At 42.0% G+C, this 18,328-nt stretch overlaps 1 protein-coding gene across 2 annotated transcripts in view; it reads left to right on the top strand.

Annotated features, from left to right (window-relative positions):
* Window positions 1–18,328, top strand: part of LYRM4 (LYR motif containing 4) — a 167,144-nt gene that overhangs the window by 110,029 nt on the left and 38,787 nt on the right. The window contains exon 3 of one of the 2 annotated variants that reach the window (XM_012440335.3): window positions 7,080–7,163. The exons of the other annotated variant lie outside the window; for it this stretch is intronic. Within the exon in view, the coding sequence (XP_012295758.3) occupies window positions 7,080–7,163 (84 nt within the window). Of the gene's footprint in view, window positions 1–7,079; window positions 7,164–18,328 lie in introns of those variants that run through there. 2 annotated transcript variants of the gene reach the window in all.

The following is an 18,328-nucleotide window of genomic DNA, read 5'->3' as shown; positions in this document are numbered from 1 at the left end:
GTCTTCTGATGTTTCCGTCTGTGTCTTGTGTGATTGTAGATTCTGCATGCCACTCTCTGCCCAGCATGTGATTCTCCTTTGTGACCTCCTTTCTCACCCACCCTGGGTCTTGGGAACTGGAGACAGAGGAAAGGGGGTGGTCAGTGAAATATTAAAAATCTACCTCCTATAGACCCAGTTTACAGGTGTTATATGGACTTGCTTCTGCTGTTTCATTCCACTAAATTACATTTTATGTTAACTTAATAGGCTAATATTTTATGAACTTGTAAGACTGAATATATGGAATGAAATCAATGTTTCTGATAATTACTTGATGGGGTAAGGAGGTTCAGGGGAAAGTCATTTAAAACTTCCAGACTGATATTGATTAAAATTAGTGGCTTAAAGATTTAGAATATCTAATTTATAAGATTTTTTTCTTGGTTGACTCTATAGCTTAGGTAAAAAAATGTTTCCCTAGCATTTATGATAACATTTAGCAGGTAATTTTCTTTACTAGATTTAGGGAAGAGCCAGTAATTTACAATCAGAGCATTCGTTGTATCCCTATATAGTGTGTTTTCAGGCTTTATTGCTGCCATTTAGCATTTTTATCTGGGATGTTCAACTTCTAAGAGACAGTCTCTCTTTTTGTTATTTTAGAATTATTAGAGTCTTTCATCGTATCTGTCTGTATTCACAGCATATATGGAATTGTGTGTGTGAGACAGGGTCTTGTTTCATTTCATTTGAGTGTTTATGAACAGCCCTCAATATATCAATAATTCCTTACCTTTGTTGAGTACCATACAAAAGTGGTTGCCAGTTCTGGCTACACACCAGGATGTGTTTTTGAAGACTTACAGAGATGATTTTGATGAGCACCACTGTTGAAAACCACAGGTTTCCAAGAGTGTCCATGTATATTTCACATGGCTTTACTTGTCAGGAGGAAGGTATTGCACATGGTACTGGTGATGACCTCTTTTATAAAAGAGGAAACTGAGGCTCTGGAATGTTCTGTGATTTGCCCTATTGCACATGGTACTGGTGATGGCCTGCTTTACAAAAGAAGAAACCGAGGCTCTGGAATGTTCTGTGATTTGCCCAAGGTCACACCGAACAGCAGCACTTCATCAAGTTGGTTTCCAGATGTCCAGCTTCTCTCCACCCAGCTGGGCAGGCACAAGACACTTGCTGCGGTGTGACCTGGTGTCTTAGCTGGGGTTTAAGATTACCAAGGGGGCCAGGTGTGGTGGCTCACACGTGTAATCCCAGCACTTTGGGAGGCTGAGGTGGACAGATCACTTGAGGTCAGGAGTTTGAGAGCAGCCTGGCCAACATGACGAAGCACCACCTCTATTAAAATACAAAAATTAGCCGGGTGTGGTGGTGCACACCTTTAATCCCAGCTACTCAGGAGGCTGAGGCACAAAAATTGCTTGAACCCAGGAGGTGGAGGCAGAGCTGAGATCACACCACTGCACTCCAGCCTGAGCGATAGAACAAGACCCCGTCTCTCACACACACACACAAAAAAATAAGATTACCAACAGTTCAACAGAAACAAAACTGAAAGTGTAGTGTATTGTGACAGTCACGGGACACACAGGCAGAATGAGGTACGCATTGCCTTCATTTAAGGAACCTGCAAGCCCACCACCCTAAAGTATGCTACTAAGGATATAGTACTACTTGTCACATAAATACAATTCTAAATCCTATCATTATATAAGCTACTCTTTATGCCTTTCTCATCAGGCAGCAAGTTTGTCAGCACAGGGCAGTGGGTAAAGCGTTGCTGTCTGCTACTTGTTTCCATGTGCCCCTGACCTAACCTGGAACTCCTGCCAGCCATCACAGAGGAGTCCCAGTAGGAACGAAGGCCCTCCCCAGAAACATGCAGTCCCATCACCTGGGAGCAGTTCCCATGAGCATGTTAGCTTAGCTGGTTATGAGATAGTTTTGAGACTAGCTAGCATCAGCTCAGGCAGTGAGGAAAGCAGACATTTGTCAGCGGACTGTGGAAGGAAGGGTGTAGACCGGAGGGGAACAACCAGGCCAGAGACAGACACACAGATGGAGCTGCCTCACTTCTCCATTTTCACCAAAGAAGATACAGTGGAGTATACTTTTAAAAAAAATTAGAAAGATGGCAGATTATTAAAAGCCAGCTCTTGTTCCCTATTTATTCTAGTATGTCATGCCGGCACTGGAGATAGTACAGGTGTGTGGTTTATTGTCTGTGGGTGTTTCCCTGAGTGGCACAGTTGTAAGGGAGGTTAACACTTTCCTAAGAAATGCTTTTGGCATCACACACCTGCCAGCAGCTGATCAGGGAAGCAGCTTGGCAGGGCAGGAGAAGCACAGAGCTGAGTCTGCCGCTGCTCACAGGCATGCTAGCCATGGGCAAGCCGCTTAGCTTCCAGCGTCATGTTGTTCCTCATCTATAGAATGAAATTGGGTCAGTGGTTTATTGCAGAGGTCCTTTCCAGTTCCCATACTTAGTGGTTCCAGTGATACATATTGACAACAATATGGTAATCATTCTTTTATTCATTCATTAGATATGTATGAATTACCCATGTCCAGGGGGCTTGCTAGATGCTGTGAGCAATGCAGCAGTGAATTCCACAAAGATCCTGCTTTCTTTCCTGGAGCCTGTCATCCAGCCAGGGAGGGGAAATGCGGCACACATGATTCTCTCAGAAAGCAAAACGTGAAAAATACCAGTTGAAAAGGACACAGAAAAATTATCTTCTATTTGCTAAGCCTCCCTCTGTGCCTAAGGACTCTATTTGATGATTTATGGACTTTTAATTTAATTATGACAGTAATCTGAGGTAGATTATTATTATCCCACTTTATAGATAAGAAATCGAAGAATAAATAATTCAGAGAATAAATAATCTTCCCCTAGTCATGTAGCTAGTAAATTGAGCCAGGATTTAGGAACAAGCCTTCCTGATTTCAAAGCCCATTCCTTCTCCATTAGAATATGCTGCCTCCTGATAAAATGCTCAGAGAATTGATACAGGAGATAGCATATGCCATTTAGGGTAGGGTAAGCATTTTCTGGTAGAGAAGCCATTTGTTCAAGGCTTCTCAGATGCTTTTCAAGATGGCCAAAGGAGAGACCACAAAGAAAGAATAATTATGCTAATAACTAACAATTAGTGAGTGCCTACTGTATACCAGGCACTGTGCTTAGGATTTTACATACCTCAGACCTCACCTCTCTATGAGGTATCATTATATCCCATTTACGTAGAAAGGACCTGAAACGAGGGTATCCATGGTCACAGAACTAATAAATGGCAGAGCTGGGACTTGAACCCAGGGCTGATGGCTAAGGTCCCCAGCCTTGGTTAAACAGAGAAGAAAATGAGGTGCAGCAGTAAGGGAAAATCAAACTCCAAAAGAAGAAAAAATTGCAAGGTGGGCAGATATGGTTGGTTTCTCTATTCGTTTGCCATTAGAAACTTTGAGAATAAAGGTCAAGAATGAAGTTGCTTTAAATAACATACACCTAGTTCACCACCGTTAATGATCACCTGCCTTCTACAAAGCTTACATATTGAGCTTTTATCGGACAGATGGGCTGTGGTTCATTACTGCCTCTTAATACCCTGCATTACTTTAGCCTGAAACAAGGGTGAATGTCTGAATGTCAGCGAGGACTTGGGGATGCCAGAGGCATGCTGCTGTGTGCATCTGCTTCTGTGCATAAAGATTTAACATTTGGCATTTGCCCTTTTTTACATTTATCCTGGAGTTTCTCAACATTATTTTAAAGCGATGGATGTTTTACTTGTAGGAAATCATTCAGAGGAGTAACAAACTTAGTACCATGATGAAATAGTAACATAACATGTTCTGGGAATGACTTTCACCTGCCTGTTATGTATATATGTATCTGTGTGTGGACAGGCGGGCTTTTAAGTGGAATTGTGTATCTGATGTTTATGTATCCAAATAATGTATATATAATTTGGTCCAGATTTTCTATTACCTCATAGTTTTATTATTCCAATCAGAACTTTAAGATGTAAGAAGCCAGATGACATCCTGATCTCCACAGTAATCAGGGACTTCAGGGTTTCTCCTTTTTCCCGCCAGAAGACATACCAAGGTTTTTAGAGTAACTTCTTTCCCCAGTCCTAGAGTATTTTGGAGAATGTCTCTTTGGCGAAGCAGTAAGGATCAGTGGTTTGAGCTGCGACTTTGAAAGCAGACATGTAAAAGGGTTTGAATCGCAGCTTTACGACATGCTGTCTGACCTTGGTTAACCACTGAAAGTTTCTCTAGCCTCAATTTCAGTGTCTGAGATAATGAGCCAGACACCATCCTTGATATCTGTGTCCTGGGGACCTGGAGGAATTAATGAGCTGATGCCATAAAATACTGATCCTGGGTTGAAGAGCCTCTCCTATGAAGTCTTTCTGTTGCAATGCGTCTTTGTTAGCAGGCTTTTCCCACATACCACGACTTCTTTCAGGTCCTCATTTTAGTGTCATCACCACATTAGTGCCTATTTCACTTATTTTTGAAACCCTGAAAATACCACACATACTAATGGAAATTTCATTGAATATTAATGAACACTCAGAACTGTACCTCCAACAGAAAGTAAAATTAGTTAAATATTACTCATCCAATCATTTATCTGAAATATGGTGTCATTTTGCAATCCTAAAAATATAATAATTAATGTGAAATTTCAGGTTTAAAGTACAGTTTTAAAATATCAAACAAGCATCATGTTAAAAAATGAAATGTTGTTAAAGGAGCTATTCTAGATGATTAAGAAATGAAAAACTAACTGAGTTCTGGGGGAAAAAATTCAGAACCACATTTAATACTTGGAAGTGCACTACAAATGACCAGGTAATTTTTATATGTATTTGTACAGATTCAATTAGCAGTTATTTAAATGGAAAATGATTTCAAACAAGAGGCTGTCATCTTCAAGAACTGTTGTTAGTAAAGTTATGGGAGAGCTGATTTCCTTGATCACTGTAAACAGAAAGTGTGAGTGAGGTTGTGTGTGTGTGTGTGTGTGTGTGTGTGTGTGTGTGTAAAGGTTATTACTTATCACCTAATACGAATTCTTTCTTTCATTAAAAAAAAGATTTTCTATAACTTTTCTCATTTTCTCATCCATATGTTTTGCATGTGAGAATATTTAGAAGGCACCATGACTTGTTCAAGGCCAGCTCAAGCATATACGCAGCCCAGCTCAGGAATAAGATCCAGAGTTCTGACTCTGCCCCACACAGCACAGGGAAATCCTGCTTACCCTGTTGACCTGTGGATGTCAGATAGTCTTGGGGCTCGTAAAGGTCTTTTGCTTCTCCTTCCTGTTTTCGCATTTCAGTAAAGATTGAGGTACCCGTGGGTACCGAGTCTGCATCATCCACTACTCAGTGCCACAGTCGGTCTGGGAGCCAGTGTTTGGCAAACGAGCATGTGGGTGAATAAACCACAACTGGCTGTAAGAAGTGCTGTTCAAGAAGGTCAGCTGGGAGGATGGTGGGGACACCAGTTACAGATGTCTTCTGTGAGCCAGTGCTCTTTAGTCTGGGACCTGGCAGTGAGTAAGGTGAGGTGAAGGGAGAGTGGGGGAGGGCAGGTGGCCTGGGGAGGGACAGACTGTCAGAGACCTTGAGTGCTAAAGAGCTTGATGTGTTCTGAAAGTAAAAGAAGACAGAGATTGTTTTCCTGCTCCATGTGGAGAGAATCAGTTGCCGACTAATTTACAAAAGAAAAGTTGGACAGTAATCTCTCATCAGTGCAGCTTTTAATGAGACCCAGAGCTTCCAGGAAAATTTAGCTTAATAAGTACCACACTGTTACTTCCTCGGGAAAATGAAAAAGGAAGGAGCAGTGAGACAGAAGGGCCTAATTCACCCCCCAGTTGACCACATCTGACTTGGCGGGCTAACAAAGCAACTTTAGGCAGCGGGGAGAGAGGTGGGGAAAGATGGATCTCTCTACATGGAAATATTTTATGACTGTGAATTTTAGTATCTCTGTTTCCTGTCTGCCTTCAATGATTAAAAGGAATCCATGGATAAAACAGGTAGTATTATGATCATATAAAAAATTTGGTTAAGCAAATTCAAGGACTTTTCCTACTTAGGATCAGTATGTTCTATGGACATTGATAACCCATGGTTTCAACTGTAACCTCACATTGATCCCCAATTCTCAGGGAAAGAGGACACTCATCCACTTCTGGTCACTGACATTTTAGGTGAAATCCTGATGTGACTATTTATTGGCAGCCTAATTAGGTACTTTAATTGTCCATTATGTAACCCCAGATCCAGGTTAAGATATTATGACATCCATGACATCAGCTAGACCATGACTACACCTGTTTACTTCCTGGAGTAATTAACTTGGTTAAAGCAAAGAAAATCCCAGCACGTTCTTGTTTTGTTAAGGTAACAAAATGAGCTCACATCAAACAAATATATGTTTAAATTACTTTTAAAATGTTTTGTGGGCTCAAACACAAACATCATAGCAAAGCTTACCTGTGACCCAATCATAAAAATGTAAATCCCAGATCTACTCAGGTAATACCAGTGGTATTACCTGGATAGGACCTGCCTTTCCACCTCTCAAATATGTTTCCAGGGAAGGGTGTTTCCTTCTCTGGGCGCCACCCCATGGAGCTGAATCTCATGTTAGGCTCATTGCTAGAAACTCTGTGGCCTGCACCTGCTTCCCACAACACATCAAAGCGTCTCAGCACACAGACCTAAAGGAGACCTCTGAGGTCAACCAGCGTGGCCTCGCAGAAACACCAGCGGGAAAGGATTACAGAGCTTTGCAGGAAAGGCCAGGCAGCCTAGAAGAGCACCACACTGCAGCTCCCAGACACACGATGGCTCCTGCTCGCAGGCAGCCCTAGCTCAGCGCTGTTAGGAATGAAGCGATTTCCCAGCTCTTAGGGCCATAGGTAGCTGACAGACTAAATATCCTGTTTGGGAAATTCACCTGACATATTTCTTACACATAAGCCACTTCTTTTTCATGTCCAAGCTGAGACCAGCCCCGCCTCTCCCAAGACTTGTATCTCAGTGCAGGTAGCTGAGCAAGGCACAGCTGCCGGGAGGAAGTCAGGAAGCAGAAGCCAGAGCCTGGGGAAGCCCTGCACAACTTGGCCTTGAGGAAAGCAACTGACAGACATTTGCTTTTCCTCACACAGAGTTGGTGAGCATTCGGACTGTGTGGTCACATCAGGTCGCTCCCACCTCTCTAAGCATTTCTTTTTCTGGAGTATGAAGCAGCTATTCAGGGAGGAAAGCAATTTGATGTCAGGGGCTCCTTTGAGCCTTGGGAATTAGACCTCAGAAGCTTAGAATTGGAGCTCAGCTGCTGGTGGAAAATACACTGTGAATGGTTTATCCAGTAATGCATATATAACATTGAGCAGAATCCAAATACATAAATCACTTATACAATAGCTGTAAAGAGCCACCTTCCAGCACTTCAGAACCAGGCTGCCACTGGCTCACAAAGGCCTCTGTTGCCATCTGCTGGCCGCCTGCTTTCTTATGCTGTTCACTCTTGCTCTCTGGTATATTTTGTTCCTCAGCCTTTGGTACTCAGGTTCTTCTGCTGTAAAATTGGCCTCCATCAGAGCTGTACTGCCTTGTGTTTTTGAGGCTTGCAGAAAAGACCCTTAGCACTCTTTAAAATTCTGGCAGGACAGAGAAAACAAGATGGAGAGAGATGACAAAGCCGATTTCTTCCCCCCAGAATGTTTTAACCAGTTCTGTGCACTGTCAGGGCCCTCTGAGCTTAGGCCTATGCCAGCCGCAGTACTCAGTTGGTCTTCATAACGGATCCTGTTACTGTGTCTGTCAATCTCGCGATGTCTGTGTATCACAGCCACCAATATATTAAACTGAAGAAACAGGAATTATTAACGTTGCCAGTAAAACCTGCCCATGCATAAGCACAGATTCACACAGTTATAGGCCTGAAGACCATCCCCAGTAGCAAAACTGTGCCCTAGAGGTTGCTATAAGTCACTGGAGCCAGGAGGCAAATTTGGTCCCCTGTGCAAAGTTGGCCGCCATACCTGAATGACAGTGGTGTGCTGACACAGCATCAGACTCCACTTACATGGAAGATCCACTCGTGATGCTGGGCTTGGCCTCCTCAGTGTGGCCACAGGCCTAGAGTGCTAACAGATACCACTTTTCAGGATCACCCCTGAGCCATTGTGAACAGGAAGTGGCATCACTGATCTCTCAGCAGCTCTGAACCGATACATGTGGCATCCCAACTCCTTGAGAGGCTGGACAGAGCATATCCAGAATGCAGCCACATGGGAGAATAGGGTAGGGCCAGGATACAGGAGGACTGATGAAAACCGAAAACACAGGGGACCAGCTCGCCATGCGGCCTTCTGGGAGACATCTGTACAAGGCCAGCAGGCCAAGGGGCCATGGCTGGGGATGGCTGTGCTCTCCTTAGGGAAAGGCATTCCAGAAACTGAAGTTACAAGGCAGTGTAGCTAAAGCATCCTGGACCCTTCAAATCTGGGCGTGGCTGTGAGCCCCAAAGAGTTGTTGTCAGTATGCATCATCTCCTAACACAAAGGCTAAGTCATTATGGAAAAAATCATGTTTCAAGTTTTAAGGGGAAAAAATGAAAAGGTGCATGGCCTTTTACTTTAACTGTAAACAGTAGAAGAGGGTGGGGAATGGCAGAAATGAAAATCAAGAAATCTAGCAATGGTGGTAACCTAAGGACCTTATGTATCAGTTATCACTGCACAATAAATCATCCCCCAAAACTTAGTGACTTCAAAGAACAATCGTCATTTATTGTCACACCCCGCTTGTATAGGTCAAGAATTCAGACAGGGCATGGAGAGGGGATTGTGTTGCCCCACAGTGACTGAACCTCACAGACTGGAAAGCTGAGGCAGGAATCATCTTTTACTTAGCTGTCTGGAGGCTGATGCTGGCTGTAAGCCAGGAGTCTGGCCATGGTGTCAGCCAGAACAGCACAGATGGCCTCACTGTAACCTGGGCTTCCTCACAACATGGCAGCTGGGTTCCAAGGACAAGAGTCCCAGCAGAGAGAGCCAGGCAGAAGCCATATTGTCTCTACGGCATAGCCTCAGGAGTTGTACAGCATCACCTCCACTGTCAAGGTTATAGAACCTGTCCAGGTCCAAGTAGAGAGATGCTAAACCCCTTCTCTCAGTAGAAGAGGGTCAAGTCATTGTAAAACGAGCATGTATCTTTGGAAAAAAGCATCTGACACACCTGTCTCCTTTATCACCTTTACCCTCATCCCCACACGTGCACAGCAACAGGTCAGACTGTCACAGACCCTCAGCGATCATGGCATGGGTTTATGCTGGGTGAATAGGTGTGTTTGTGGGTCAGCTCTACTTCTGGTTTGTAGTTTGACCTGCTCTTAACCTCTCTATATCTCAGTTTCCTCTGGGAAACAAAAAAGCTGAGCTCTAAACCAAGTCATTGGAAACTGTAACCTTTTCTCTCAACCTTTTTTATACCCTGATGCATATGCCTCAGTGGTAGTGAGGGTCACAGTTCAGCTGGGGGTGGGGGGTAAAAATCTGGAAAAGCCTCGGTCAAAAACTCTAGAATTCCTTCCAGCTCTGACCTCTGTGAGCGCTGAGACGTTGGTCATGCTCTTTGTTGTGGTTTCACTTTCCTGCTCTGTAAAATGAAGGGTCTACTAAACTATCAGTTAAACTTTTTCCAGCTGTCACATTTGATGTTAGTATTCATTTTGACATAATGAGGTTCCTTCATCCACGCCAGTAGTGTTTTGCTACTATGGACATAAAAGTCTGCAGAAGAAGTCCTGTATTTATAAATTCCTGCCCAGGCTATTGAAGAGGACTTCCATTCGGTGGAATGATAGAAGCATGAGTGGCTTTTGCAGCAGGGACCTGGGAAATCAGCATACTCTCCACTTTACGGAAGAGAAAACTGATGCACAGAGAAGCCAAGTGATTGCCAAGGACAGAGGGCAAGTTATTGGTACTTCAGGCTAAAATCCCATGACCTACGGCAGTGTGCTTTACTGTGGTGACATCATCCCCTTTAATAGAAAATATGTGAACATGAGGACCGAGTCATACCACCCCCATCTGGCCCATCTCCATTATTCCAATGAAGGGCCAGTACCCTCAACAGTCCCATCTTCTTTCTACTTCCACAAATGTGATAAACGCTCAACTTTTATAAAAGTATAGTTTTTCAAACATGAAAACTAGATTAAAAAGCTGAACGTCCAAAATAATTACAACTAAAGATAGTGGTAGTCATGATCACACATAGAGGCTCTTGGTTTGATTTCTACCGAGAGAAACAATGGCTGAATACTTGGAGAACTAGACATCTGAAAAACAAGTTGGAAGGCTTTTAAATCTATTCGGTTGGTCATTTAGGGGTGGAAGTGGCATAAAGAAGGTAGTGCTGCTCACAGTCTAGGAAAAAGGAAAGGGTCTACATTTTGGTTTCAATTTGTGTCATCTTTTTTATTTTTCGTAGTGGCAAAATATATGTAACATAAAATTTACCTTCTTAGCCATTTTTAAGCATGTATGCTACATTTTTAACATGTTTTTGTTCAATGGTTAAGAATCTAGGAAATGATCAGCCTCACATATTCCCAAGTACAAATCAAGTTGAAGCACAAATTGACTTTCCCAAGCCCGACTCCATGTTCCAGAAGTGGGATCCTTAGCCTCACCCTGTGAACACCTTAAAGCACTTAAATGCTTTTGACCTTGTAAAGTACAGAGAGCATATCGTAGTTTGTCTAAACCTTTGTGTTGGTGTCCTTCAATGCCACAGCCCTATGTATTTGGAAATACTCATCATATAGGTTTAAATTCTCCTTCCTCCAAACATATTTGTTCAATCTTGTCAAATTTTAGTTAAGCTTTTTTTTTAAGTATTGTAAAAAGAAAAACCTCAGACAAATTAAATTCAACAGAGTTTAACTGAGCAAATAACAATTTGCAAATCAGGCAGCCTGTGAACCAGAATAGGTTCAGAGAGGCTCCAGCACAGTCATGTGGTGGAAGATTTTTTTGTTCTGTTTTTTTTAAGACAGGGTCTCACTCTGTTGCCCAGGCTGGGAGGCAATGATCAGTCATGGCTCACTGCAGCCTTGGACTCCCAGGCTTAAGCGATCCTCTCACCTAAGCCTCCCAAATGGCTGGGACAGGCACACTGCCATGCCCCACTAATTTTTGTATTTTTTGTAGACACAGGGTCTCGCCATGTTTTCCAGGCTGGTCTCGAACTCCTGGGTACGAGTGATCTACCTGCCTGGGAATTCAGCCTGGGAATTGGTGGTGTGCCTGTCCCAGCTGCTTGGGAGCCTTAGGTGGGAGAATCACTTGCGCCTGCGAGGCCAAAGCTACAGTGAGCCGTGAATACACCCATGCCCCTCAGCCTGGGCAACAGAAGAACACCCTGTCTCAAAAAAAAAAAAAAAAGTGTTGTGATCACAGGCATGAGCCACCATACCCGCAGCCTGGAAGAAAATCTATAGGCAAAAAAAGGAAAGTAATATACAGAAAACGGGAGTGAGGTACTAAAGCAGCCAGACTGGCTACAGTTTGGTTGTTTGCCATATTTGAACTCTGTTTGAACAGTTGGCTGCCTGTAGCCAAAGCTCAATGATCAGCACAGAGTAGATTATAGTCTGTGTACACATCCCGTTAGGTTACAGTTCACTGTGTACACAGAAACCTTTAAAATATGTGAAGAAGTGGCTTTAAGCTAAACTTAATTTCACAGTATCTTGTTAATATTAAACACACTTATAACAAAAGTGTCGAAAACCAGTCAAGTGCTACTGTTTTAAATTGTGCCAAACATTAACTTTTACCCAATATTTCTCAGTCTCCCACTCCAGTTTGTATTTGTAAATACAGGGTGTGCTATGTCATGAATGAACCTTGATATTCAGTTGCCTAACTTTGAATGAAGCCTGTGCCTTCGTTGGTCAGAGTTCTGATATGATATGCTCACCATGTTTCTGGAGTTGCTGGTATTTCTCCAGTTGGTGAGGTGGAAATGCGGCATGGTGCCTGGGAAGCTCAGAGGCACTGGGCCGGCAGGCCTACTTTCCTCCACCTCTCACCAGCTATTGTCATTCAGAACAAGTTACTTATGCTCTTCAGGTCTTTTTGTCCCTACCAGAGATTTCAAAACCTATTTCATGAGAACGTTAACAAGGATGACATTCAGTTATATCTACAAAGTACCTGGCATAAGTGCCTAGAACATAGTAGGTACTCAATGAACATTAGTATTATTATTCTTTTGGTATCAAATTCTCTTAGGCTTATGTGTAACAATTACTTTGAAGTCCTCTGATTGCTCAAAAGACTTTCTTTAAGACTTCAAAGTATTAACCTGATTGTGGAGAGCAAAATGTCTATGTCTAAAGGATTAGTCTCATTTCTAGCTTTCAGCCTGTCTTAAACATCTCTAGCACTTACTTCTCTTTGAAATCCCAAAGAACTCTTTCTTTCTGTTAACTCTTACTCTTAACTTTCTTTTATTTTTTTCCTCTTTTTACCCCCAGGCATAAAGTCCATAGCCATGTCTGCCACTAGGTTTATTTTCTCTTGCATCTTGATATTTTCTTGTGTTTTCACAAGAAAAGGAAATGTTAGAATTCCTTAAGTAACATACGAATGTTAGAGTTCCTTAAGAATTCCTTAAGTAACATACAAATTCTAACATACAATGTTAGAATGTCTTAAGTAACATACAAATTCTAACATACAATGATAGAATTCCTTAAGTAACATACAAATGTCACAGTATATAAGGTTTTCTTGTGACTTAGTCTGGAAATCATTCATAAAAAACAGTCGTTATTCTTACTGGCCACTGATATAAAATTCTTCAATAAGGAAAACCATCGAATATCTTTTTTCTTTTTTCTTGGGGACAGGGTCTCACTCCGTTGCCTAGGCTGAAGTGCGGTTGGCATGATTACAGCTCACTGCAGCCTCAACCTCCCCAGCTTCACGTGATCCTCCTACCTCAGCCTCCCGAGTAGCTGGGACTACAGGCATGTGCCACCGTCCCCGGTTAATTTTTGTATTATTTATAGAGACAGGATTTTGCCATGTTGCCTAGGCTGGTCTCAAACTCCTAGACTCAAGCAATCTGTCCACCTTGGCTTCCCAAAGTGCTGGGATTACAGGTGTACCCTACTGCCTCCAGCCTTTGAATATCTTTTCTTCTCTATATAAAATCTTGGCAGAAATTTCTTCTTTTGTCATCATGAAATTTACTTTCACAAAACATTCTCAGAGCCCCTTATCTACCGTTGGTCTTTTGGAATCCTTTTTGACTTGCTGAAAGACAGTACCACTGTATTTTTCTTTGCAACTTGTGGAGCCACTATCATACCCAGTACGTGGGTATGTCTATGGCTATACCACATGTTGCTCTTCCACTTATTATCTGATGGGCACTTGAGTTGTTTCCACTTTTTGCCTATTGCTAATAAAGTTTCAATAAATATTTGCATATAAGTCTTTGTTTGGATGCGTTTTCATTTCTCTTGAGTATACATCTAGGGGTGGGATTTCTGGATCATACTACCTCTTCTTTTTAAGTCCCAACATAGACTTCTTGCTTCTAGGATCTGTCAAGAGATTCCCAGACAAGCAAAAACCAAACTCCTGGAGCTGGCCCCACTCGTCCACTTGGTAAGAAGCTTATGAAGGTGTTCAGATTCGTACTTTGTAATCTCGCTGTATCGATACTGAGCATCTTCTTTGAGCATCTTTCTTGACCAAAGGCAGAGTTAAATCTGCACCACCTCAGGTCTGTGAGTAACACAGCGAGAAGGAGTCAGAAGACTTAGCTGTTGCGGTTTGCAAAAACAGCAGAACAAATGCTCCATGTCCTCCCTCAAAAATACATTCAGATGAGGATAATTTGGATGTTGGGCCACAGGCAGCTTGCAAGGACAAAGCCTGTCAACTCTTACTTCAGTATGTGACCTGAGTGGAGGTGTCTACAAAAGAGTAGGAATCCTCTCTTCTTTGAGAATAGGTCAACAATCCAGTGGGTGGTTTTAGTTATTCAGATAGAGTCACAGGATATTAGATGCAGAATAGTAAAATCTCCATCATCCAGGGAAAATGATTTTAAATGCAGGTAGACATATAGAGGTCTAGCACCACCTGGGTAGCAGAGTCATCATTTAAAGGACCATAGAGTTCCTTTGTGAGGAGGAACTGAGCTCAAAGAAGATGCTCAGTATCAGTACAGCGAGATTACAGAGAATGAACCTGAACACCTTTGTAAGCTTCTCACTAAGTGGAAGAGTGGGGCCAGCTCCAGGAGTTTGGTTTTTGCTTGTCTGGGAATCTCTTGACAGATCCTAGAAGCAACAATTCTATGTTAGGGCTTAAAAAGAAGAGGTAGTGTGATCCAGCAATCCCACCCCTAGATATATACTCAAGAGAAATGAAAATGCATCCACACAAAGACTTATATGCAAATATTTATTGAAACTTTATTAGCAATAGGCAAAAAGTGGAAACAACTCAAGTGCCCATCAGATAATAAATGGAAGAGGAAGATGTGGTATAGCCATACAATAAAAGTATTATTGGTGGTAAAATGGAATAAAGCACTGACACGCGTTGGAAGATGGATGGCCCTTGAGAACATTATGCTATGGGAAAGAAGCCAGACACAAAAGGTCACGTATTGTATGATTTAGTTTTTATGAAATGGCCAAAACAGGCGAATGCTTAGAGACAGAAAGTGAATTAGTGGTTGCCAGGGGCTAGGGAGGATGAGACATTTGAAAGGTGACTAGTAAGTAGCATTTCTTTGGGGGTAATGAAAATGCTCTAAAATTTGTGGTAATGGCTGCACAACTGTGAATATATTAAAAACCATTGAATTGCACACTTTAATTGGATAGATTTGATGGTATGTGAATCCTATCTCCATAAAGCTGTTAGGAGACATCAGGAAGAGATCAGAGTTCCTCCTGTGCCGCAGGAGATGAAGGAAGTCTACCCAGTCTTCCTACAGGTGGTTTAGCATGCCATTACCGCAGACTGTGGCTAGGACCTTTGGGACTCATTTGTAAATGCCACCTTCTTTGACAGCACCTGGGATTGTTGAAATGGAAGTAATCAATTACTAGAAGCCATTAATTGAATTCTGTGTGCCAGGCCATTGTACATTATAAACACCATCTAATTTATGTAAGATTGATATTATCCCATTCTGTAGGTAGGAAACCGAGGCTACAGGGTTAGGTGAAACCCAAGATTTCTGAGCCAGTGATTGACAGAGCAGGTGTGTAAACCAGGTTTGTTTTGGGACAAAGCCCAGGCTCTTAAGTACTATATTATTCTGCCTTCCCCCTTCTCTACCCTCAATCCAGCCCCAGTCAAAAAGGCATCAAGAAATGGGACAAGTTATCACTTAGAAGAATATTGATTTGGTTTAAAAAATACTGAATAGAATGACCAAATGTTCTAGTAATTCCATTTCTCAGTATATACCCCAGAGAACTGAAGGCAGGACTCAAAATACTTGCACACCAATGTTCAAAGCAGTATTATTCACATCAGCAACCCACTGTCCCTCAACAGACGAATGGATGAACAAAATGTGGTATAGCCATACAATGGAATGTTATTCTGCCACATCCCACAACAAGAATGAACCTTGGGGACATTGTCCTAAGTGAAGTAAGCCATAACAAAACAAAGAAACAAATGCTTTATGATTCCACTTATATGAGGTCCCTAGAGTAGTTGAATTGATAAACAGAAAATAGAATTGGGGTTGCCAACAACTGAAGGGGAGGGGGAATGGTGAGTTAGTGTTTAGTGGGTACAGGGTTTCAACGGAGGAAAATGCAAAGATTCTGGAGAAGGATGCTGTTGACGGTTGTACAACAGTGTGGATGTACTTAATGTCACTGAACTGTACGCTTAAAATGGATAGAATGGTAAATGTGTTTTGTGTATTTTAACAAACACACATACACACACATCAGTATTGTGTTTGTTTGAAAATCTAGAGCTAGAAAGCTTTTTTGAGTGTATTTAGCAGGAAAACTTAAAAGAAAGCTCTTGTCTTTGGAGGAGACAGGCCTGGGGCATCCAGAGGGAATGAAAGCCACCTAGGGAGCCAATTCCATTCCTATGAAAATCACACCTGGAGTGAATTGCACTCTGTTCACAGTTCTAGGAGTGCCGTTACCAAGGGAGAGGAAGGAGAAGGAATAGAGGTGAGGTTTCTTAAAGAGATATTTGATGACATTTTCCCAAATTTGTTAGTTTGCAGTGACTAAGACTTTTTGCTTTTTAACCTGTTATTATGGAAAAATTCTACAAAAGTATGTAGAATTGTAAAATTAGTCCTGTGTGTCCATCACCCATCTTTAACAGTTAGATACTCTGTAATATCAATAGATGGCATTTTTCATCCTTACGCCTACCCATTCTCACTCCTATTGTTTTGAGAAAATGTGTATTCATTTCATATTAAACTATTTTGGTACATATCTGAAAGATGAAGCTTCTTTTGAAAACATCGCTATGGTACCATTATTATAATTAACAAAATAATACTAATTCCTTAATATCATCAACTACAAGGTGTTTAAATTTTGTCTCACAAATAGTATAAATTTTCAAACTGGTTGATCTGTCTGTAGTAGTCTTTTAAAGAAATCTTTAGTCCCCATCTGTATCTTTTTTCTTCCTTGCTCTTCTTTTTCCTCAGACTTCTTTGCTGAAGAAGTCAATTCTTCTGTCTGGATTTTGCTGATGTTATCTTTGTTTTCTTGCTTATCTTGTATAAAAACCGATAGTTGCATCTTAACCAGCTAGGTTCTTAGCCTTGGCCAGAGGTTACACTCACCTGGGAAGCTTTTAAAATCCCAACATGTGTGGAAAGCAGCTTGTCACTTCCTCGATAAGTTAAACATAGAGTTACCATATGACCCATCAATTTCACTCCTAAACAATTGAAACAGGTTCAAACACAGTTTTGTATTCATATGTTCACAGCAGCACTATTTTCAATACCCAAAAGATGGAAACAACCCAAATGTCCTTCAGCTAAGGAAAGGGTCAACAAAATGTGGTGCAATTGGATGTTATGCATCCTTAGAAGTCATGAGGTACTCACGCATGTTTACAACCCGGATGAACCTTGAAAACACTGTGGTAAATGCAAGAAGCCTGACACAAAGGCCACATATTATATGATGTCATTTGTATGGAATGTCTAGAATACGAGCACCCGTAGAAACAGAACATAGATCAGTGAGTGGTTGTCAAAGGCTGGGAAAAGAAGAAAATGGGCAGTGGCTGCTTAAAGAGTATGGGGATTCCTTTTGGGATGATGAAAATTTCCAGAACTAAACAGTGTTGATGATTGTATAATTGTGAATGTACTTAACACTACAAAATTATTGCACTTTGAAGTGGTTTAAATGGTTTTAAGTTATGTGTATTTTACCACAATTTTTTTATAATTCTGATATATAAAAACACATCAGACCAAGTAATTCATAATCTCTTAAGTGTGACCCAACCATTAGAATATTCTGAAGCCCTCCAAGGGATGCCAGTATACAGCCAAGGTTTGGAATCACTGACAGAGGCTGGACGGGTCAGGATCATGTCTTTCAAGCCTTCCTCACAGGTGGTGGTGGCATGCTGTATTTAAATGCACGCAAGTGTGCATCTGTATTCTAAAGGATAGCCATGTCGCTTGCCCTCCTGGCCAACAGCAGTTGCCATCAGGCATCTGCTTCCTGCAGTCACACACAAAAAAAAATTCTCTCTTTTTTTAGAAAATAAAATTTTGGGAAACCTAAGAAAACGATCAATCATCTTGATTTTTTCTTTTTTTATGTGAGAGGAAAGGTCCCTCTGTTTCTAGCTACCATCTAGATATGTAAAACAGTGCCACCCATAGCCTCGCCCGTGAGATGGCAGCACCCAGACAAGTGGCCCCCAGGCCGCCCCGCCCATGCGCACACACCCTGCCCAACACGCACTCCAGTTCTGCCCCTGCTTCTTCTCAAAAAAAAAAAAAAAAAAAGGAGGCAAGAGGCAAAGAAACCATTCCTGACTCCTTGGGGAGGCAGGCGAGCCGCCCCCCGCAGTCATCTTTCTCCTGCGCTAGCCGGTGCTGCCGTCACACCCGTAGAATCTCAGCAGTGCGTGCTTCCCTACCCTGCGAAGGAAATGTCATTTCCTTGCAAGACTCACTTCCCATGAGCACTGATAGGCCACAGCTGCTGCTGGCTCTGT

This window comes from Aotus nancymaae, unplaced genomic scaffold, assembly GCF_030222135.1.
Source record: "Aotus nancymaae isolate 86718 unplaced genomic scaffold, 86718_ANA_hifiasm-v0.15.2.pri h1tg000051l, whole genome shotgun sequence".
NCBI classification, from domain to species: domain Eukaryota; kingdom Metazoa; phylum Chordata; class Mammalia; order Primates; family Aotidae; genus Aotus; species Aotus nancymaae.
This window is presented reverse-complemented; position numbering and strand designations above follow the sequence as displayed.